Source organism: Saccostrea cucullata, unplaced genomic scaffold (assembly GCF_032062105.1).
Source record: "Saccostrea cucullata isolate Sc308-1 unplaced genomic scaffold, CSIRO_AGI_Scuc_v1 ctg3679, whole genome shotgun sequence".
Taxonomy (NCBI): domain Eukaryota; kingdom Metazoa; phylum Mollusca; class Bivalvia; order Ostreida; family Ostreidae; genus Saccostrea; species Saccostrea cuccullata.
In genome coordinates this window covers 1-23,973 of record NW_026932361.1, presented here as the reverse complement: position 1 = coordinate 23,973, position 23,973 = coordinate 1, and the positions used below count along the sequence as shown (strand labels likewise).

Below are 23,973 nucleotides of genomic sequence, written 5' to 3'. Positions count from 1 at the left end.
TTATAAGATATGCTAGGAGTCTCCTCATAAGAATATTTAGAATACTGATCCAATAAAAGGAATGTGAGACAATATGATCATAACTCATGCAAAAAAGATTTATCAACATTTTGAGGATCTTTTAGTGTCCTAGGGGCTAGTGTATTTCAGGGTAAACAATGGCAGTGTTTGTATGAATGTTCTAAACATAAGGTATATAACACAGTAATAATGAATAAATACAAAGATGACCTTCATAGAAAATGTATAAAGAAAAGTTTGTTAAAACTTACCATGTAACCAGGTAACTCAGTAGAGTAATATTCATTAAATAATCCAGTGAAATAACATCTAGGCTGATCCAGGATTCAGCTGTTCAGAACTTTCTTGGAAGAAAAACGGTAGAAAATCAGTTTTGGTACTGAAATCCATAGGACCATACTGTTATTACATGAAGTCTCAAGCGCTGTGAAAGTCTGTGTTATTGTGTCAAAATAAGCAGCCATCGCGGCTTGTGAAGGACTAACATGACGTCGCTGCCAAGTTTATGACGTCACAATGCATAGGTAAGCTCGCTGACTAGATAGTTTACAGAAAGATAAGTCCAACTTATTTTTGCAAGATGATGCAACAGGTATAATAAGATGATGCAACAGGTATCAAAAAAGATGATGCAATAAGTATTAAAAAGATGATGATGCATAGCAACAGGTATCAAAAAGATGATGCAATAGATCTAAAAAGATGATGCAACAGGTATCAAAAAGATGATGCAATAGATCTAAAAGATGATGCAACATATGTACTGAATTGACCCGGCTATCCCCCACAGGGGCTGCACTCCGTTGACCTGCCTATCCCCCACAGGGGCTGCACTCCCTTGAACCCCCTATCTCACCCCCAAAAGTGCACTCCGTTGAACCCCCTATCTCACCCCAGCCCCAAAAGTGCACGGATATTTTATTATTATTCTGATCGGGATCGGTTTAATTTGAATCGGGACACCCCCCACCCCAAGCCCTACACTTTCTATGGTGTTCATTTCATATTTTTAAAATATCATTGTCTAAATTTTCATTTCTTCCATTGATCATTTTCGTAGAGATTTTAACATGTTTAATCTCATTAAAAATAATGATAATAATATTGAATTCCAAAAATTAAAATGTATTTCTGACTTTAATTATAAAAAATTAAGAGCTGCTATAGAGATTTTCTATGCTTAAAACTTAGTTTAAAAGAAGTATCTTAAATATCAGTTGAATAAATGTTGGTCATTCCTACTGAATATAAAATCGGAATATATGAATTGCGGGTTTCGGTTTAAAGGTTCTCTGGTTTTACCACCTCCCGTCATTCGGACGTAAATAAAAACATACCGAGCCCGACACTGGTGACATAGGCATCTTTTTGAGTTTTCCCACTGTAAATTATCATTGTTAATCTTTGAACATAATTTTGTTGAATATTTATATTTAGAGTAATATGAAGCATTAATATTTCTTTAAACTAAACAAATAGGCCTAGCCAAGCATACTTTTCCTAGTTTGTTTCTTCGACTCTTTTTGTTTTGAGTTTGACAGCTGTTTAACGTCAGGCATATTAAGTAGGACCTATTTACTTCTATCTGCATTTATTTTTTTTTATTGTAAATAAATTGACATTAGGTAGGACTATAGGTTGAAATTTTCTACATCCAGAGACATTTAAAGTGTTTACATATAGGGGGCTATATATCTGTATATGTAGATATACAGGGGCCTGTATATTAATTATTATCCTGCCTCTGATAAAAGTCTAGAAATTTCATTGGTTGGGAGCAATACTGTATTAAACGATGTTATGCTGTCTACCCACATAACATTGCTAAAATGCCCCCTCCGCGTGACCTACCCACCATATATTAAAAATTTACCAACCACACATCATCAATATACTGCTTTCATGTGACCCCGCAGGGAGCTTCATAACTGACGTCACAATGCATCTGACAACAGCAATGGATGCAGTACGATTTGCTTCGCTCAGTGAATGTGGTATATCGATACTAAAAATAGTCTTTAAGAGAACCATCAGCAGGATAAATTCGTTATGTAGACATGCACTTAGAGGCGTAATACTGAAATATGTGGGGTCCTTGATAAAATACATATTGGACTCAGCTTATGCCTGGCCCAATATGGATTTTTCCAAGGACCACACATATTTCAGTATTACCCCTCTAAGTCTCTACTTAACTAATAATATTAGTACATAGGTCCCTCATCATTCCCCCATCATATACACTAGTATTTAATTAAAGGCTAGGCTCAAGCAAAACAGCTGTATGGCCCATAATGGTGCATATATGTAATGCATGTGTAAACATGTAAGATGTTTGTGTGTATTTAGTTAGAAATATAAATAAATTCAGTCTTTCAGGTAAAGTCAGTGTAATATATTTCAAAAAGTGATGTTTATATAACAACGACTATATTCTATTGTTAAATATATAAATGTCCCAAGGATCATGCTAAAAAATTCAAACTAAACTACTAAAATCAGGGATATACATGTATATATTAGGTCCCTGCTGAAACTTTATTTTATTTTACAGATAAACAACTTAAAATGATAGAGGTGTCAGGATTTCTTCCGAGAGGAAATGTTTATTTGGCAGGAGAGACCGTGAAGTGCATTGTGACCATCACAAACCTCTCTAAACAGTCTCAGTATGTGAACATTCAATTTGTCATTCATGTAATACTGAATCAGATTTACTGTTTGAAATTTGCTATAATTTTGTTAAAAAAATCTTTTTCAGGAACAATGTAGATTGCCTTGCATGGGCCAGTGTACAGATAATTTGTCAGTGCTCGGTGAGCGACACAAGAATTAATCTACCCTGCACTAGGAAACTTTCATCAGATGAAATATCGCCATCCTCATCAGAGACTTCATTTGTTCCCAACAAAGGTACTGGAATAAACAAAAATCATTTACATCTTATTGGATAATATGTAAATGTATTTCCTTTAATTAATAGTAAATGTCAGGTTATGAAAATATATACTTTTTCAGGAGAGCAAGGAATGACTGTGCTGTCCACAAAACCCAGAATTTTGTTTTGTGATTTAAAGCTAAGGCCAGGCGAAACTAGATCATGTGAGCATCAAATTCAATATGAATAATTATATTCTATAAAAGAAAGTTTGAGTATATTATTGTTCATACACTAGTACTCTGTCTTTATGATTGTTATACTCTTCGTTTCTTTCCCTACACTTAATTTAAGCTCACCTTGACAAAGTTGAGATGAGCTTATGCTAAACCAAGTTTGTTCTTTTCTAAAGAACAGATTTTATATATATTACTTAATATATTTAATAGAATTCTTGATACCTTTTTTCATCAAAATTTGTACACATGAATATTTTATGTCATTTAAGATTACAATGCTGCAATAAATGTTATTACTTATATATGGGAAAATGTGTCACATTTTTTCAGTAAAATAATGTCTAGAGGCTTCAAGTTCATAAAAGTAGTGAAAACATTTTCTATTTCAGTTGCATTTGAAGATGTAATTCCTGCAGATGCCCCACCTTCATACAAAGGACAGGCTATAAAGTACTCATATAAACTGATCATCGGAGCTCAGAAGTTAGATCACCCCACCAAATTACTCAGACTGCCCTTCAGAGTCCTTCTGCTGCATGGTAAACTTTCATTATACTGGTGCTTTGATGTATGTAAATGAGCAAAATTTGTGTGACTGTTCTCCACTTATTAAAAAGTCAATTAAGATTTAATAATCTGCCAGAATAAAAGTTAAAACAGAAGCATTTTCTTTGAATATGCATTTAAGTTCTTATTAACCAATGAAAATAGAGGGGTAAAGCACCTGACCAATTTAAGTTACCATCCCTAGAAATTTAATTCGAACTCAATGTACAACAAAGTGAAATATTCAGCATTTGTTTTCAGGAATGAATGATGTCAGTGTGTATACAGATGGGGAGGAGGTACAGCCCAGTAATCCATTCCTAAAACAGGAGCAGAGTGAGAACAACCTGTTAGACATCGCCATGCAGGTCCTAGCCACCATTACTGCCAGGAAAGCGCCACGTTAGTCTTTTTTCACCTCATTTTCAGCAACATTGGAATTTTGAAATGCAATTGATACTTTAAAACAAACTATATTAGTGTCAGATTTGTATGTGTGTATGTGGGGGGGGGGGGGCTAAGTCTCCTAAAAAAAATTTTTTGGATTAGCCCCCCCCCCCTTCAAAGAGCCCCTTCTTTTCAATTTGCTTCTAACACCTATGAAATATAATTCATGATATCATTTGATAATTTCATAAGCTTATACATCTTCATTTTTTTCAGATTTCTACAACATTACAAATGCCAAAGGAAAAGTGGCAAAGTTCATATTGTTTAAACAAGCTTATAAACTGGGAGAGGATATAATTGGTGTGTTTGATTTCTCAGAGGGCACCGTTCCATGTGTTCAGGTATCTACACATTTTCATTTAGTTTATTGTATGAAATTGCAAAAAGCACCAACTTTTTATATAGAACATGTTTAGGAAAAACAGTTCTATTTATTATACCTTCTGAATTTAGAGTTTAACGGGTACAATCCATTTTTCAAACTTTGTAGAAATGAACACCATCTAAAATTTTCTTCCTTTCACACTTGCAGACAATTTTGCCCTGATTTAAATTTGCTAAATCTCAGTTCTGTTTAAGAAATTATATTTTTTTCTTTGAATACGTCCGTTTTAAATTGCCCACTTGTGTTGATGGAATAGGGACAAAAATATAATGGAGGTGAAACTTTCTATACAGTACATGATTAAATTTATTTCATTTTCTCTTTAAAAAATCAGTAGAGCTTTCAAGGTCACTGCGCCACAGAAAAAAATTTGTTCAAAAGAATTCATTGAGATTTTTCCATCTTTTGTTTTACGACAGTTTTCAGTGACATTACAAAGTGAGGAGCAGATTGCCGAAGAATGTCGACGTAAAGCCAGCCATGGCTCAACTTATACCTCATATGTAAAACATCAAGATATGTGTCTACACACCCAAAAGACCCACATTAACATCCCCATCCCACTCTCTGCTACACCAGGATTTATGACAGATATAGGTAATGGTCAGAGTTATTCCCCTTGGCTCCCATCTTGTCGGTCTTTGTGTTGAGTTTTCTTTGAGCATGTTTGGCAGAACTATTTGGGAATATTTTTTTACAATATTGGATTTATGAACTAATTTATATCAATAAGAAAAACTGTGTTACAATACCTGCATAGTGCATTCCAGGTCCAACATAACACTAGCTTTAACTTGGTTGAATAATGAATCAGGGCATGTTGACCTACAATATGGAGACTAATGGGAAATAACTCCTGCTGAAATTGCTTCAATGAAAAAAATTTTTTAATTTATCAGGAAAATGAAATGCACTCACTTGAATATATTAACTGGTCTTTTTAATTTTTGCATAAGTATATTTTGAAAGAGTTTGATAACTTCTAGGTAACAGGATCTAAACAGTCTTGTTATTAAAATGAGAGTTTATTATAGCATCAACTCATATTTGCAGAATGAATTTCTTTGAAATAAACACATTTTTATATAAATTTGAACAAGTCTGTTTTTTGCTAAAGTTGAAAATATTTTACAATTTTTGTAGTCACCAAATAACTAAATATAATTGCAGTTTGTCTGAGATGGCGACTCCATTTTGAATTTGTGACATCATGTGACCCGATTCCTGAACTTGAGAGACCTGAAAGGCCAGACATGAGTGCTGTTTGGTCTGGACCCTCGAACTTAAATGTGGAGACAATGATTTGGGACCTGCCAGTAAAAATCTATCCAACAAACCCATTACATGCCTGTAGTTCAACACAGCTAAAGACAAATGTATCAGTTACACTTTGAGTGATATTCAGGATAAATCTAATGCTACTTAGTTTGTCTAGTCATTGTACAACATTGGTGGAAGACTCATTGAAATCTCTAGCCTCTCTGTAATGGCACTAGGAGTTTCAACCATCAGCACAGAGGAACTTTGAAATGTCATGGTCTCCAGTTTCCTAGTACCTGAGGGATGGTGCAAAAAACAATATAAATGAATGTTATCTTCAAAAAAAAATCTTTCAACTGTTACAGTACTAAAATCTTCAACAAGTGGTAATTTAGCTGAAAATACACTTGTTATTTAATTGCTTTGAATTTTTGTCCAATACATTTATATAAGTCATCATAGTTGACTTCTAAGAATAGGGTTGTGAACCTAAAGCATCATACAATTCAACTGTTCATGCATGTACCTCAGCTTATCATTAAGAAATATACTGTTGAACTTTGGTATCTTGAAACTCAGTATCTTGCATTTGAGATGCCAACCACTATTTTGCTCACTGTAGGATGCTATACTTCTAGCATCCATGTTGGCTTCAGTGTTTAAGTTTTAGGAGCATTTCCATATCCATGTAACTACATGTATAAGTCCTTCCTGGACCAAACTTATATGGATGATGTCTCTAAGGATACTCGACATTTTTTGAGATGTGGCCAAGGTAAAGTTTGTGGGGCAGGCCCATTCCCAAGTATTTGTGACCATTAGCTGTACCTGGACTATACCTGCCTTTTCGATGAATTTAGAGATGGACACTATCAGACTTGTTTCAGATGCTGGTCCTGCCCTATATTTTCCAGATAAATGATCAGAAAAAAATTAAGGGTTTTGAGTTTTTTGAACAGGTCTGTTCCCAAGGATTTATAAGACCTTCCTGTACCAAACAGATTTCCATAATCGCATTTTAAATTTCTTAATTTTAATGAATGAAGTTCTGTATGGAGACACATGTCGCCACAATACAGAAGCCTTTAAGTCAGTATCGTATAAAATGTTTTATTTGCATGATGAATTTGTAGGTAGGTGGGGCATCTAAATTGTTAGACAAATAAATGAAATTGCTAATTAAAAATATACAACATAAAACTTGTTACAGTCATAATTTGTGAACTATAGAATAAAATGGGAAGCTTTCAAGTATACCACCAATGGTGACAGTGCTATAGGAAAGGAGTAAAAAGGAATGGACTAACCTAAGACTCCTGAAATGACCTGAACTGTTAGTCAGGTGCTCTACTCTACTTATTGCCAAGTGAAATCAGACCACTGAAGTAGCATTTTGAATGTCAACAAACAAGCATGCAGCTAGATGGATTGACAACAGCAGCAGACACCTTCCTAATGTACAAGCTCTCTAGTGGTTTCTAAGAGCTAAAAACAGAGTTCTGTTTCAATTTATTTGCACTTTGGATACCAAATATAATACTTCTAGGCATTAACCATTTGAAAAGACATCACAAAGTCAATTTCAAAATTTTACTTCTGGACATATTTTTTTACAGAATTGCATGGTTTTTATCAGACATGCACTTAAAGTATCAGATTGAGATATATAAATTTATAATGTACACTTTTATCAAATAATGCAGTGCTTGCAGAAAAATGATCTCAACTGTATCCATGATAATTCATTTGCCATTAGTTTACGTTTACATACTGAGATGTACATGTATCATTGCTTTTCCTCAAAAACAGTACCGGTACTCATGGGAGAATTGGGATTTAAAAAAAAGAAAATAAATAATCATGCATCCTTCATGGTGATGCACTTTGTTTGAAATCTAATTCTGAGATTCTAGAGCTATTTTAATGTTAAGTGACATGGGTGTATTAATTTTGCATACCTTTTAATGATGTAAGTTGAAAGAAATGATTATTAAATTTTCCCAAACCCCCCAGAGAAATTCTCGAATGTTGACTAGATGTATATACATGTACATGTACTACAAGCAAGTGCTTAAAGGGGGAAAACTAGTGTTACAAGAATTATTTTCCATCAAAATATCTGCAGTTACAGCTTCATCACTCAAAAGGGGAGTTAACTCGATTATCACTCAAAAGGGGAACTACCTGAAAATTTTATGCTTATTTTATGTTATGTAATGGTGTCACAAGTGCATCTTTTTCACAGTTTTGTTTTCAACATTCAAATTTCAGATTTGAAAAAAAAAATTCACAGAACATTTTACAACATGTGGTACATTATAAAAATTCATGACACTGAAATCAATTAACAAAGGGCATAAAAAAATTAAAGACTACTTAAAATGATAATTTTTTCATTGACACAGTCATTTCATCTAATGATATTAAACAAGCTGTATACAAGTAAAAACTCTCAATTAATACAAATTGAGTAGAGAATTTTTTTTCAATGTGATAAGTATAAATGCTTTAAGTATATATACAAACTTAAATATACAAAGTCATCTAAATCAACAATTTGAAACAATTGTCATGGGAATAAATTACATAATTGATTCATAAATAAAAAATTGAAATAAAAATCCATGTTAAACGTCCACCACCATCTTTTTATGAACATCCATGTTTCCAACAACCTGAAAAAAATAAAGAAAATAAATCAATATTTCACTTTCATGGGCATCAAAGTGACTCTTAGAGAATCAAAACATCTCTAGTTTGCACAGAGAACTTCTTTAATCTGCATACATATTCATCATTAATATTAAAATATCTGCATACTTAAAAGTCTCTGTGCTTGTTAGATAATGCTTTAATAAGGACATATTGTATAAACAGTCAATAAATATATTTTTGAAGTACAATTTCTTCTGGATGTATCACTTTATAGTGTTACAGTACCCCCCCCCCCCCCCCCACCCCCATGTTTAAGTCACAAAATCAAAATATATGCTCCTCAACTCCTGCTTATCAAAAGAAAAAATGAAATTGCTACAATGTGAAACAGTTTTAATGTTTGCTAACACGATATTAAGGAGTAAATATTACGGCTATTCTGGGAGTTTTTACTTTCAATTCAGATGATTTAACAAAAAAAATTATCCACTTACAGCACAAAATTCCTCAAAAGAGATTTTTCCATCACCGTCGGTGTCAGCGTGTGTGATGGTTTTATCAACTATCTGTTGTAACTGAGTATCCTTCAAATTATTCCCCACCATCATTTTTAATACTTGGAAAAGCTCTCCATTTGATATATAGCCATCTTTGTCCATATCATAGATCTTGAATGCAACTGAAAATATACAGTAAACAGACAATCATGGATTGTAAATAGGCATAATACTGTATTTAAAATTATCAAGAAAAAAAGTATTAAAATTTTGCCATTTGGATCAAACACTATTGCATACATTGTATGTTCTCAAAATGACTTCCACAAAACCAAATTATTTGATAGTTGTACAATGTACTGTCTTTGGAATACTTACATCGCAGTTTAGAGAGCTTGTCTCCTCTGACGCTAAATTGTGATACACCTTCAATGAACTCTGAAAATAAACGAAGCACAAACTCTGACAAATGCTTATCAAATACATACTACATATTGATGATGATGGAAAGCAACATTATTGGACCTAGATCTTAGTAGTACATGTTGTAATGTTGCTTCCATGCACTTCCCATTGGACAAGTTTATCAAAGGAAAGAATTTCATTGTATGCAAAATATCAAATTGCAAGTATTTATATCAAAGAAAATCTAGTGCAAGTACATTTATGAATCTGTTTACAATCTTTTATCAATTTCCTATCTGCAACTGCAACATTTTTAGCATCTTTTATTTAAGTTCTGTATAAACAACTGGCCATGCATTCTTACACTAAATGACTATTTAAATATTATGAATATGTACTATTACATGATCAAGAAAAACTTTCTGTTTGACATTTATACCTTTGAAATCCACTTCTCCATTTCCATCTGTATCAAATATATCTATGACTCGTTGCACCAATGGATTTTGCTGAAGTTCTGGTAAAGTCATAAACTCATCTACACTTAAGGAGCCAGAGTTATCCAAATCCAACTTTTTAAATCTCTTTCCCAGTCTTTTGATTTCATCTGCATCAACTGAAATTAGAAGAAGCCAATAGGTTAAACAACTAAAATCAATTACAGGTTAAGGTCACATGAGTCACAAAGGTGACCTATTCCTACCTGTTTTTTTTTTATCTCATCATTCCTAAACTTTTGAACATTTTCATCAATTTTGTTTTGAATGTCTTTACCAATTTTGGTATTATAGAAGAACTATGAGCAAATGGGAAAAGAGCATGCAGACTTGCAGAGACCTCTTAAAGATTGTAAAGTTCATAACAGCAGTGTCAGAAGTTTTGGTATTTGCCAGTTAGGTGGAATTTTACAAATCATCTAATAATAAAAGCATTAATTTTTCTTAAAATGTCTTTTAAGCAGACAATTTGAGTGTATAATTAAAAGGTTATCTCCTATAAAATAGTCAATTCATTGCTCTTAACTTGTCAGGAATTTGGGTTTTAGGGCTGAATTTATCATCGCAAAGTGAAATGCATTAATTTTTTTTTACTAAAGTAGCCATTTTATTGAATTGTACTTTCTACATCTTTGCTTCAATGTGCTCCAAACAAATGACAGTTAAATATGTGTTATGAAATTTATACAAATCAACAAAATGAAATAGAAACTGTTTATGTTACTTACAATTTGAGCAGAGCTCCATTGGAAGTGAGTTTTCATTCCCCTGAAAATAAACATGAGTATTTACATCTCTCATTAAAATTACCAAAGGTGAAGAAATAAAACCATAAAAGTATACTTATAAACCATTAGCCTAGGATAAATTAGATTTCGTCGAAGAAGTCTGGACATAGTGCCAGAAAGGCTTTTATGAACTGCAAACATGGTAAAGAAATTGATGGAGAGTTGTTTCCCTTGGGTTTTAGGACCTGTGTAAATACCAGTAGTCATTCAATAAAAAAAAAAAGATGGTATGCAATTTATTATTTGAAGGAAAAAGGAATTACAAAGTTTGAATCACGTTAATAGAGCATCTAACAGGTGAACAAAGAATTCTCCTGGGTTTTAATATTATAGTCATGTTTAATTTACTTTTTTAGCATTTTGATCATGCAATGTTAAGTCTTCCAAGGTTGTCCCTAAGGACCAGGGGCTGGGGAATTTTCCAGCCTGTTATAAAGACATACATTACTGTAGATGTACTATTTTCCATGGGGTCATAATTCCATGGAAGTCGATTTCTCTTAAATCCGCAGGTAGAAAATTTCGCAGATTTCTTAGGCTCTTACTTATCTGCCTTACAAGTATATTGAGTGACTACGATGAGACAAATTTCTGCTGGCAATTTGTGACCTCAAACATAGCCTAAATTAATACCACACGGAAAAAAGTACTTCTACAGTACTAATCAGATAATCTCCCAGATATCCCCTGGTATGTCCCTTAGGCCAAAATAAAATTATAGTTTGTTTGGAATTGCCGCCCGCCTCATTGAAATACCCCCCGCTCAAAAAATTTTATTGGCAAAATATTGGAAATATTTTTTTTACCGTCTTATGTCCGACATCGCTTTTAACAAGTTAGTTCGTTCTTCGAAATAGCTTTTTAAAGGCGGGTTTGAGCTTGCATAAATTTAACAACACCAGTCAATAAAACGCTTTATTCATAGTATTTATGATATAGGGAATATAGGTCGCGATTTGACAAAATGAAAGCCGCCAAAATGTCAGACCAAGTTGGATCTATGGATGTGAAAACATTCAAGCGTTGAAGACCAGAACATTTATGCATCTTCATAAAAATAAAAGGTGAATAAAAAATTAAATGGAATGATCCACCGATACCTTGAAAGAGCTTTGTAATAGATTGCCCTTTGAACTTGATAGGATAAGTCCGTCATGTTGAAATTAAAAATGATCGTTCAGTTCCCAGTTAAAAAATTACATGGGTCAGAAATGTTTACTCTCAAATACAAAAGGAAAAATGTTGTCTGTCAGTATGAGTCTTTGAAGTCTTTGACACCGAATGTTAAAACTGATTCATGGCGAACACTCTAGAACATACCAAGCACCCCCTCCCGTTTTTTCACAAAACATCCCAACTATTCTTAAGAAATTTTGTGTGATTCGCACTCTTTGTAAGGGTTGTCTAAAAGAAGGGCTAAATTTCAAAGAGAAATGCTATGAAATACACTAATGAAATTGTTTTAAAAAGATTTGTAAAGAAATTGTTTTAAAAAGATTTTTAAAATAAAGAAAAAGTTTGACGCTGAATTTTGACTTTTAATAGATAAGCAAATCTAACATCGAAGAAAGATTGATACTTGAGTACTGTTCTGTGTATATTTTAGAAAAAATGATATTAATCAAATAAAAGGAAGAGGGAAATTAACGAAAATCACCACTGTTCATTCCGATTTTTAATGTCTATTAATTAGCTTCAATTTGTAAAAAAAAAAAAAATAATAATTTCCCTCCCTCCCTCCTGGGTCTGAAAACCCCCAGGCGGCAATTCCAAACAAACATTTTTTTAAGGATGGCCTTACGGTCCATGTTCGGGGAGGACCCCCCCCCCTTCCTCTATTTTTTAAATGCTTCCTGCTATTTCAATTGTTAGGGACAACCCTAGTCTTCACAAAATCTATAAATTTAGGTCAAAACTTTTTGTTGAATTTGAAACTTCAACATGCAGTTGTGCGACAGGCTCCAGCAATAAAACTGTCCATGGAAGAGTTATTTATGTCTTTGCCTCATTCCAGTGTGGAAGGAAGCTCAAGCATTTCATTGTTGGTGCATTAAGTGATTAACATTAACAGATTCTATTTTAATTATTTTTTTTTTACCAGGGTTAATTGTATACAAATTCAGATAAGGAGTGCATGTATACAAAGACATAGACACACTATCAATACTAGATGTGTTGAGTAAGAGCTTCTGCCATTGAAATATGATCTAATTGTGAAAAGATGCAGTAACAACATTCACAACACATTTTGTATACATGTAGTCAGCATTGCAGCAGCTGAATCCGTTTAAGAGAGCCGAGAATCAAAATACCCGACTTCATTACATGAACTTAGATGTCAGTATGATCAAATATTTTCAATACACTTTAAGAAATTATATAAAATATGAAATATTACCATTTTTACGTAGTATTTTTCACTCTATGACAATATTCCTCAACTATCAGATCTATCGTCAATCAATACTGTTATTTCGCCAATGGGCATGCGCGTATTTTCACTTTGCATTTCCTTTTCCTATGTGCAATGGCGTCTGGGGTAAGGTGGCATACGTGGGCCGATTATTATCCAATAATATCTGGAAAATCATATGGAAATCGAATTAAATCTTCCAAAAAATAGAATCTTTGTTCTTTTCTTTTTAGACTCTTTTTACATATCCCGACAACTTTAGAGCCTTTAAGGCTTTAATTGCTGCCAAATACAGCGGAGCAGACGTGAAAGTCTCACCCGGCTTCAAATTCGGGGAAACCAACAAGTCCAAAAGCTTTTTGGAAAAGTTCCCACTGGGAAAGGTATACGTATAAGGATGATAATTGGTTTTGAATGATGAAAGGTTGGAATATGGTAGACGTTTACTTCTCTAGACAAAAGTAGATGATGAAACGACACGAATTTCCTCTGTCCTGTCAACGGTTTGAAGTCTTAGTCATTATTGTTATGCAGTCGAAGAATAAGACGACCCTTTGCTATATCATGTTATAATTACTAAGTAGTTAAATTGATCTGTATTGCCAATTTGGCTGGACGTGCCCACAACACAGTTAAAAGTTGCAGTGGAGCAGGTCTGTTGTAGGATATTTGGAGCAATAGTGTAACAAACCTTTTGGTGCTTCGTGTACATCTGCCTTAATATTCAGCCTTAATAAATATAAAGAAATTCAACACATTTTTTCAGTCTTTTTTAATGGCTCCAAATACTGGGCTAACAAGCTCCTGAACACTTGGAACTGTTCATGCATATAAATATCTCGTTCTGCCCTTGTTTAATTTTATGAGGCCTATCGTTTATCTATGACAATGGCCAAATCTGAGTTCTTTGAACACAATGGCACATATATTCCTATCCTAATCGTCTCTGTGTAAAGTGTTCAGAATGTTACTTTAGTAAGTTAATGATATATATATCTGATCTTTGTCTTACAGGTTCCAGCCTTTGAATCAGCATCTGGAGATTGTCTGTTTGAAAGTGATGCCATTGCACAATACGGTAATACATACCAACATTAATGCTCTATATACCCCCTGCTTGAAAAGGGTACATAGTAATCAGGATGTCTGTCTGTCCTCTCTTATCTGCAAACTCCTCTCATACCACTGAATGAAATTTGATGAGACTTTCACAGAATCTTTATGACATATAATATTGCCATTGTGCACCTACTATTTTACTTTTTGACCCAACATATTTTGGGTTTCCCATAGCAAAATGGACACTACCATAATATTCATATGGGAGGCAGGGGTATCATTTAGATAGCTCATTGATCACAGTACCTCTAGTTTTTCTCACTTTAACTAACATACAGTGTTCCAACTGGCAAGGAATAAATGAATTATCTGTGATGGTATTATGGTTTTGCATCAAATTTTTTGCCTGACATGAGAAACTTTTTAAGTTTAAATTCCTATCTGAGACACAAAATTAAAGCACTACTTCTCATGTGTAATAGATTAATTCTGCTAAACATAACATGTTATGTGTTGTGTTTTAACTTTTAATGTTTGTCTGGTGCATAATTTGTGCAATTCTTATCAAAAACTTAAACAGAAAACATATTTTCTCAATCTTATTGAAAAAGGAAAAAAGTTCAAAATATTCTGTTTGATACAATTTAGAGGAGAATGCATAATAAATTAGTTCACCTCTTTTCCAAAACTATTGTTAATTGTTCAAACCATTTAAATTTTATTGTAGTATCCAATGCACAGCTGATTGGAGCCAATGCCAGAGATGCAGCCTTCGTGCAACAGTGGATTCATTTTGCAGAGAACGAAATTTTGCCAGCATCATGTACATGGGTTTATCCATGTCTTGGAATCATACAATACAACAAACAGGTACTATAAACATAATCAAGTCTTTATGTAGCTTACTCTTTAGAGCGTGCTTTCACTGTCCACTGTGGTGCAACTCATGTCATTGTTAACTTTGAACATTTTCAGTTTCTTTTCTAAAGAGTATAATATTCTTAAACCTAATAAGATAAGATATTGTTAATTAAAAGTTGGGTAAATCAATAAAAACATTAGCTCTGTAGAGGTATTTTCTGTCTACATTTACTAGAAATGTACTTTGAACTACCATATTTTGAAGGAAACGGAGAAAGCTAAGGAACAGATCAAAAAAGCACTTGGAGTATTGAATGGATATCTAGCGAAACGCACTTTCTTAGTGGGGGAGAGGATTTCACTCGCTGACATTGCAGTTGTTTGCGATCTGCTTCTTCTCTATAAGCATGTAAGTACACTGTAAATATCAATAAATTACAGTCAAATCTTTGAAAGCCAGATCACAAAATAAAAGTTTAAACCAATCAATTGGTTTTAATATCTGTTTATGTCCACAATGCCTATTTCTGGGTTATCTGAGTAACTTTTAATGTAATGTATGATGAAAATGAGGGATACAAGATGTGCAGTAAGAAAATTTGATTTGGAAGAAATAGTGACACTGTGACATTCCAATGATGTACTGAACACATTGACCTGTTGTTAACTTTACAGGTGATGGACCCCTCTTTCCGGTCCTCCTTTGTCCATGTCAATAGATGGTTCACCACTCTCATCAACCAGCCCCAGTTCTCTGCTGTGATAGGATCCTTCCAGATGTGCACAAAGATGGCTGAATTTGATTGTAAGTTAGTAGAATTGTATTCAGTTCTTTAAGGCCAAAGGAAAATTGATTTTAGATTCTCAGGCAGGTGCCACTGACTTGTCTTTGTGTAGAGGTTTGGAGATTTTCCAATTTTAATGAGCACAGACATTTTCTAATGGACATAATTACAAAAAAAAAAAGAATGTTTTCATTGGAAAATTAAAGCAATAACATTAACAAAAGAGAAAAAGTAGATCTGACATGTAATTATAAAACATCCTCATATAGTATCAAAGCAGGGGGAGTGTAAAGAAAAAACTTATGAAAATACATCAGAATTGAGCATTTTCAACATTTGTGATACCTGTATTTTGGCTTACATAGAAAATAAGTTGTAAGAAACATAAGTTGTACATGTAAGAAACAGACTTTGTAAACTTTGATTTAATGAAGTATTAATTACTGTATTTATATATTCTTATTAGCAAAGAAGTATGCTGAAATGCATGGCCAGCAGGGAGGTGGAAAGAAAGACAAGAAGGAAAAACAGCCCAAACAAGAAAAACAGGCACCTAAGGTATACTAGGGCTTTATTTTGTATAGATTGTTTTGTATGAAATTACGAAGGTTTACAGACTGTGGCTTTCCAAAAATTAGATTTTACATTTTTTTATATTAAAAAAGTAAAAGAGACACAGTCCTGTAATTTTCTGTATGTACACAGCCTTGTTATTTTTCCAGAAGAAAGAAAAAGAACCCGAGCCAGAAGAGGAGGAGGAACCCAAACCAAAGGAATCTAAGGATCCTTTTGCCTCGTTTCCCAAAGGGTTGGCATTCAATAATTTGTTATTAACAAATATTTTATATTTATAATTATTTTGTTAAAAAAGTTAATTTTTATAGGACACATGAGCAAATGTTTTAAGAAAACTTATGACTGGCATGTGTTTGCACATTTAAAAACCCCTGCAAACAAGTGTTATGTCATTTCATGTTTAGTTTAACATGTCCGAGATCACTTCATGATGCATTGCAATTTTATGAAGTGCATCATTTTAGATCAGCTTATTTAAGTTGAACAAATTTCAATTTTGCTAAATGTAATGTGGTTTACAAGTTTTTACGAGACCACAGAGGATATATTACATATATATGTTTATGAGTACACATACTTGTATTTTTCCTTTCCAGAACATTTAATATGGATGAATTCAAAAGAGAGTATTCCAACAAGGATACATTGACAGAAGCATTGCCATACTTTTGGAAGAACTTTGACAAGGAGAACTTTTCTATTTGGTATAGTGAATATAAGTATAACAACGAGTTGACCAAGATCTTCATGACAGCAAACCTTGTTGGAGGTAAGTTAACTTAATTTAACGCACTAGCTTTTAATACATGTAACTGAAAGGGAGACAAAAAAAAACCAATTTAATTAGGCCAAAAAAAATTAATCAATAGTTTCTCAGGCACCGCCGCATCGGTTCAAAACGGCCGCATTGATTAATTTTATTGACATATTGAATAGGGAAATAACTCGATTTTCTATTTTTCCAAGTTGAAAAAGAAAATCGAGTTATTCCCCATTTCATAAATGCTAAGAATGACACTTTTATTAGAAAAACAATATATTTCTTATAAATCTTAAGTATTTTATCAGTTAACTTTTAAATAAATGTTTGGATTAGCATTATTTAATGTTGAATACATATTATAACTAATTTCAGAGGACAAAACTCAAGAATTAGTAGATATTATCATTTTACTGCACAAATGACTTACTAAAAAAGTGTAAAACCTGCTTCCAAAAGAAAAAGCCTGCCTGTCGCATTGAATTTTGAATTTTTTGGCCTGAGAAACTATAAATTAATTTTTTTTTTGGCCTTAAACAGTTTACCAATTACTTTTCACACCTGTCATGTACAGTTTTTTATGTGAAACCTGGCTTTGCTTAAAACCAGTTGATACTGTTAATTTATTTGTTATATTTAATGTGTGTGATATTTGGTGGATATTAAATTCTGAACAAGTTAGCATAGATTTGAATAGTCAATTTCTAAATTCTCTTATTATGTGTGTATAAGTCTTCATATGTATTGTATTTGATAAAAAGTTATTGTATTTGTCTCTTCATAGGAATGTTTCAAAGATTGGAAAAACTACGTAAAAATGCATTTGCAAGTGTGTGTTTGTTTGGTGAGGATAACAACAATTCTATATCTGGGATATGGGTGTGGAGAGGTCACGACCTTGCCTTTGAGGTAATTGATTAAACATTGGAGTTTTTTTTTTCCATGCCAACATAAAAATGATTGAAATGTATAGATTATTCATCATCAATTCAAAATTTAGTATATTTGTTGCATAAGTACATACATTTACATTATTTCGACAGATTTCTTTAATACCTTCATCTTCGCTAGCCAAGGGTGACGATCCACGGTGTTTCTCTATTCACCCTTGGGTGGATAGAGAAACACTGTGGATCGTCACCCTTGGCTAGCGAAGATGTTGTGATACCTTGGGTCCCATTAAAAACAATTTAGTGCAACAATTCAATTTAACAATTTAACTGTATTTGTTTGATCTCCTTGCATCCTGAAAACCAAAAAAAAAAAAAAATTATATTCGATCCCAGTTGTACATACTACTAGTATGAAATTTTAAAAGTACATGATATCTAATTCCTAATTTTGTTCTTTTTTCTATGCAGCTTTCACCAGACTGGCAAATAGACTATGAAAGTTACAACTGGACTAAGTTAAATCCCGATGATGCGAAAACAAAGAAGCTTGTGACGGAGTATTTTGCCTGGGAGGGTGATTTTGATATAAATAAAAAATTCAACCAAGGCAAACTTTTCAAGTAGACTTTGAACTGAAAAACAGTGACATTGAATGGGAAATGTTGTTGACTATTTAAAAGTGAATGACTGGTGCAACAAAAGATTTCTTTGTTGTTGTTTTTTATGAGCACCCAAGTAATTTTTAGCTCTACTGGTCAGAGACCAGAATAGCTTATGCAATAGTAATGCGTCCGGCATTCATCCGTCTGCACACTGTAAACAATTTTTCAAAATGCCACTCCTCCTACAGTTTTGGTGATTTCAATATAACTTGGTATTCAAGTAGACTACAAAAGATACATAATTCTATATAAATACTTTCAAAATGCTACGCCTCCAATACTAGGATTTCAATATAAGTTGGCACACAAGTAGACTTTCGTACAGTTTTGCTGACACTAAAATACATAATTCTGTGTATCTGTATTTTATTTCGATGATACTATGTTTTTACCTCCTTATTAAAAAATAGAAATTTCTGTGATGTTCAATACCACAGTACTTGGCAAATGAACATCACATAGGGTAAAAACAGACTATCCTCTTTTATTGAGACTGAATTCAATATGGGAGCCATTTTTCAAACTGGAGATTTCAGTGAATATTTTTATGTTGGGATTTACATGCTTAAACGGTAAGCTATGAAGAAAAAATAGTGACAGAGAGTCAAATAAACAACTAAATGACTTAATTGAAGCGAATTGTGGTCTAGGTGAATAATTCTTGCTAAAGTCGGCCGAAGTTGGGGCCTAATTTCCAGACGTGAAATATTAATGATCGTCCAGAGATTCTGCGACGGCGTCAGTCCAAATATCGAGCCCAGCAGAATCTCAACAGAGATTAACCTCTTCCTCTATTATAATTACAAACCCAGTAGAGCTACAGTCTCGACAAAGACTTCTAGTTCAAAATGCTACTCCTCTTACCTCAACTAATGTGTTCAGAACCTTTTATTTTTCGGTGTTCTGCAAATTATAAGACACAAGGAGTTCAGAGTAGCTCCAACGGTAGCTCTTGCGAGACTACAGCGAGGTAGGGTAAATTAATCACAGAAATGTGGCTAGGAAGTGATTAGCACGTGGAGACACGATAAACATACAAGTTGTATTGTGTCTCAGTTTTCACCACCCTATAATATTTGTAGAATTGTACTTTAATCTCCGTTGACTTCATTCAAACTTAAAAAAAAAAAATCCTTCATGACATTATTTTCTGCAGATGTATATCTAAATTTCCTTTTGGACAACATACTTCCATAGGATCTAGGACTATGTTTATTGGCGTCAGAATAGCAAATGAGGTGGCTTTTACTGACAAATCAACTGAATGAGACTGATGATTGCATTGTGGGTTACTACGTGTCATCAGGTTCACAGGTGTGGGAAAGTCAGTCAATGGTCCACTTGTTTCATAAGCCGGGCCAAGCCGGTTGATACTTCCGGAAGCGGGAAAGTCACTTGTTTCAAAATTTTTAAGCAGCAGGGCCGTCAGAAAGTAGCCCGAGCGGCCAAATGAAAAGCAATAGGGCGGAAAACGAAGGTAGATATTTCCCTTAATTACTTATGCAGCAACATACCTTCATCACCTGCATACGGAGTATATATATCTCAGTTGATTCGATTCGCAAGAGCATGCTCTACGTATTCTACGTACAGTTTCTAAAACGAGGTAAATTATTGACTAGCAAGTTGATGAAAAAAGAATATCAGCAGTCTCGTTTAAAGTCATCATTTCGTAAGTTCTATGGTCGATACAATGACCTTGTCAGCAAATACAATTTATCATTGAGTCAAATGCTCTAATTGTTAGTCCATTAATTATACACTGAATTGACAACGGATTTTTCCGTTATTTCCTGATCATAACAAGGAGCACACGGCGGGTGTGACCGGTCAGCAGGGGATGCTCACTCCTACATGGCACCTGATCCCACCTCTGATTTTGCGGAGGTACTTGTTTCCTCTGCTCTTATTTTGTATTGTTTTATGGACTTTGAGCTTGAATGCTGTTCGTTATCTTCATATCCTTCCTTGATGGTGAAATATTCGGGTTTTGCAGTAGTTTCAGTTTCAATAAACATACAGTACTGTGATAATAAGTAACCTTTACAACATGTTTGTTAATATTTACACGACCAACTTTTTTTAAAATTTAAAGCTACTTTTCAGTTTTGTGTCAGTTTCAGTTTCAGTTTCTGCTGTGATAGGATCCTTCCAGATGTGCACAAAAATGGCCGAGTTTGATTGTAAGTAGTATTGTACTCAGGCCAAAGAAAAATGGATTTTAGATTCTCAGGCAGGTGCCACTGAAGAAGTCTTTGTGTAGAGGATTGAAGATTTTCCATTTTTAAGTTGCACAGACTTTATGAAAAATAAGAATGTTTTCATTAAAAAAATCTTCTCAATGAAAATAAAGCAAAAGTAGGTCATGAATTTAAAACATCATCAAGTAGTATCAAAGCAAGTTCAAATTATGACTATGATGTAGGAAAGGGCCACATTGGGGTGGGGGGAAATGTAAAGAAAATAATCAGAATTGGACATTTTAAACATTTGTGATAGCATTTTCAACATTTGTGATACTTTGGCTAACGGAGAAAATAGCTACGTAATAAGAAACAGACTTTGTAAACTTTGATAAATGAACTTTTAACTACATTTATATTTTCTTATTAGCAAATAAGTATGCTGAAATGCATGGCCAGCAAGGAGGTGGTGGAAAGAAAGACAAGAAGGAACTAGAGGTACTGTGAGCAATGGGCTCACTAAATGATACCCTCCGCCTCCCATAAATGTTTTGCTCTGGGAAACCCAAAATATGTGTCGGATCAAAAAGTAAAATAGGAGGTGCACAATGGCAATATGTAATAAAGATTCTCTGAAAGTTTCATCAAATTTCATTCAGTGGTATAAGAGGAGTTGCGGATAAGAGATGGGTACCCAAAAGCGTAACAGACGGACGGACGTACAGACGGACGGACGGAAATAACGATTACTATATACCCTCCCGCTTTTCAAGCGGGGGGTATAAAAACAACCCAAACAGGAAAAACAGGCACCTAAGGTACACCAGGGTCCGCCGTCATAAAACTTTGAGAATTCTCAAAAAAAATTCTCATCTCAAGTCTTGAGAATTACTCAGCTAAGAATTTTCTTAAATCGGCCGTCATAAAACGATTTGAGAATATTCTCAGCTGAGTTATTCTCAAGACTTGAGAATTTTTTCAAGATTTTTTTTCTCGCGAGACTGTTTTCGCGGATTTTTTTAGTTGGTTGAAGCGGCCCAGAGGAGCTTTTTTTGTCAAAAAGTGAGAAACAACTTTGGTTACATGTAAATAAATCAAAAATTACGTCTACTTTGTATATTAATATCAATCATTGTAAAAGAAAAATTAAACGCTCTCAAAATCGGAGTAGTGGGGAAGAGGTAGAATGTGCCGTGTTACAACGCACTTTGAAAAAATACGCACTTTGAAAAAAAAATTTCAAGGTGCGTTAAATTTGGAACCAAATCAACGCTCTTTGAAAAAATAAAATTTCTTTTCAAAGTGCGTTAATATCGACCATATTAACGCACTTTGAAAAACTGTGTATGGATCGGTCAATATTCTTGCAAATCTTAGGTATGATAAATAATTGAACCTGTTTGATAACTCTTCTGTGAAGAGGTCACTTCAGGATGTGAAAGTGAGCGATTTTGATTTTTCCATACTTTGAAAATTCTTTCTCGCTTAAATGCTTTACTGTACTTTTTTTTTCCAGTTTGCATGCATTTTATGTAAGCTTAAATTTATTGAAAATTTTCAACGGCTTACCAGTTATGTAAATACATATATTTGGGTGTATCATAGACATCAGTACCGGGAAGGGGGGGGGGGTACATGTAGGCACATAAATGTTTTGCAAAGATATATATAATATATTTATGCATTTAAAAATAAGGGCTTACCTGGGGGTCAACTTTCAATTTGCTACCGACGGCTATGTACAGTGTTTCAGAAAAAAAGAGTTGGGATGAAAGACCTTCTACTCGTCTTCTCCTTGTTCTCAATGAGGTTAAATGAGTACATGTAAATTAAAAAGTTTTTCGAAAGATCTAATTATTACAAATTGATTCTCTCTTTTACTAAAATCTAAGTCTAAATTTTTTTATTTCTTACATATTTTTTTTTCAAAATGCGTTAAATGCCTCCATGGTATAAAATGTTTATGTGCACTCTTAACGCACTTTGAAAAAAAATTCAGAGTGCGTTGAGTGTGTCCAATATTTAACGCACTTTGAATTTTTTTTTAAAGTGCGTTGATTTTGTCCAAATTTAACGCACTTTGAAAAAAAATTCAAAGTGCGTACAATTTTTTCGAAGTGCGTTGCCACAGTACCGACACGTTGTTTGGGTCTTTGAAAGGAAGTGGGCCGAAGGGGGAAACTAAAGGAAATATTAAAGGAGAGGGAGTGGCAGTGCATTGCCGACGCTCTGAACTCGTAAGAATGATTGGAAAATTGTTGTGGATAGTAAATATACAAGTCTATCAAGCATTACTGTACTACATATTTATTTTTATACTTTGGGTTTTTAAAATCTATTTTTGGACAATAAAACGGAATACATGTTCAATTCAGATTTCTGTCTTAAATCATGCAGTTCTGGAAAAAAAATTATTAATGTTTCGAATCATATGGTGAGAACTCATTACACGGGAAGCTATCTTCATTGATCGTGTCAGTCCTGAGATGCAGGAAGGGACGCTACGTACAGGATTTTTTTTTTCAAAATGTACAAAATGTTACGTATATGTGAGAGCCATGTGTGAAGCCATTAGTAACTTTGACCAAATAATGAAAATATTTACGAAAAAATTTCAAAGTTCTATATGGCAAAAGATTCTCAGAAAAGAAAGCCCCCCGGTCTTGAATATTACACTGTATATGCTAGACTGGCCATTGCAAAAAAAAAATATTGAAATATAAGGAAGATTTAATAAATAAAGAGATTTGTTCTGTACACTAAAAATGAATTACTGGTAATCGGTATGGATTTTTACTAAAAAATTTTTAGACTTAATTTGTTGTAAATAATGCATAAAAAAATGTAAATCTTTATATAGACTTTTTCAAGATGTTAATTTTTTTTTCATCAGCCTTTATTAATCTATATATACATTTTCATCCCATTTTTAATGCTTGAGAATGGACTTAAGTTTGCTTTGTAGTAAACTCAAATATTTGAGAATAAAAGAGAGTTTGAGAATTTTTATTTTACTCAACTTTTTGATGACGGCCGCTGAGTCTGAGAATTTAAGATTTGAGAAAATTCTGAGACTTGAGAGCATTCTCAGACTTAGATTTTTTGTATGAAATTACAAAGGTTTACGTACTGTGCGAAAAAAGTATAAGAGACACAGTCC

General features: G+C 33.5%; 3 protein-coding genes and 1 long non-coding RNA gene across 4 annotated transcripts; 3 read left to right on the top strand and 1 right to left on the bottom strand.

The window, feature by feature from the left end:
• Positions 1–2,570: 2,570 nt before the first annotated feature.
• Positions 2,571–6,979, top strand: LOC134234970 (RAB6A-GEF complex partner protein 2-like). The gene is made up of 8 exons (XM_062717051.1): positions 2,571–2,690; positions 2,783–2,934; positions 3,040–3,123; positions 3,528–3,677; positions 3,946–4,086; positions 4,348–4,475; positions 4,939–5,116; positions 5,690–6,979. The coding sequence occupies exons 1-8, from the start codon at positions 2,590–2,592 to the stop codon at positions 5,911–5,913; spliced, it is 1,158 nt and encodes a 385-aa protein (XP_062573035.1). The 5' UTR covers positions 2,571–2,589; the 3' UTR covers positions 5,914–6,979.
• A 294-nt stretch (positions 6,980–7,273) lies between these two features.
• Positions 7,274–13,157, bottom strand: LOC134234971 (calcineurin subunit B type 1). Its single transcript, XM_062717053.1, has 6 exons — positions 13,020–13,157; positions 10,562–10,601; positions 9,776–9,952; positions 9,310–9,369; positions 8,929–9,113; positions 7,274–8,454 (listed from the first exon to the last, which is right to left on the bottom strand). The coding sequence occupies exons 1-6, from the start codon at positions 13,020–13,022 to the stop codon at positions 8,407–8,409; spliced, it is 513 nt and encodes a 170-aa protein (XP_062573037.1). The 5' UTR covers positions 13,023–13,157; the 3' UTR covers positions 7,274–8,406.
• On the top strand, positions 13,117–18,669 carry LOC134234969 (elongation factor 1-gamma-like). The gene is made up of 11 exons (XM_062717050.1): positions 13,117–13,160; positions 13,268–13,417; positions 14,049–14,112; positions 14,821–14,963; positions 15,220–15,363; positions 15,630–15,759; positions 16,206–16,297; positions 16,462–16,547; positions 16,912–17,084; positions 17,860–17,984; positions 18,437–18,669. Exons 1-11 carry the CDS (start codon positions 13,149–13,151, stop codon positions 18,590–18,592), a joined length of 1,275 nt encoding a protein of 424 aa, XP_062573034.1. The 5' UTR covers positions 13,117–13,148; the 3' UTR covers positions 18,593–18,669.
• Positions 18,670–20,759: 2,090 nt separating this feature from the next.
• LOC134234974 (uncharacterized) lies at positions 20,760–21,305 on the top strand. Its single transcript, XR_009985301.1, has 2 exons — positions 20,760–20,813; positions 21,244–21,305. It is a non-coding gene; the product is annotated as an uncharacterized LOC134234974 (long non-coding RNA).
• The last annotated feature ends 2,668 nt before the right edge of the window (positions 21,306–23,973 follow it).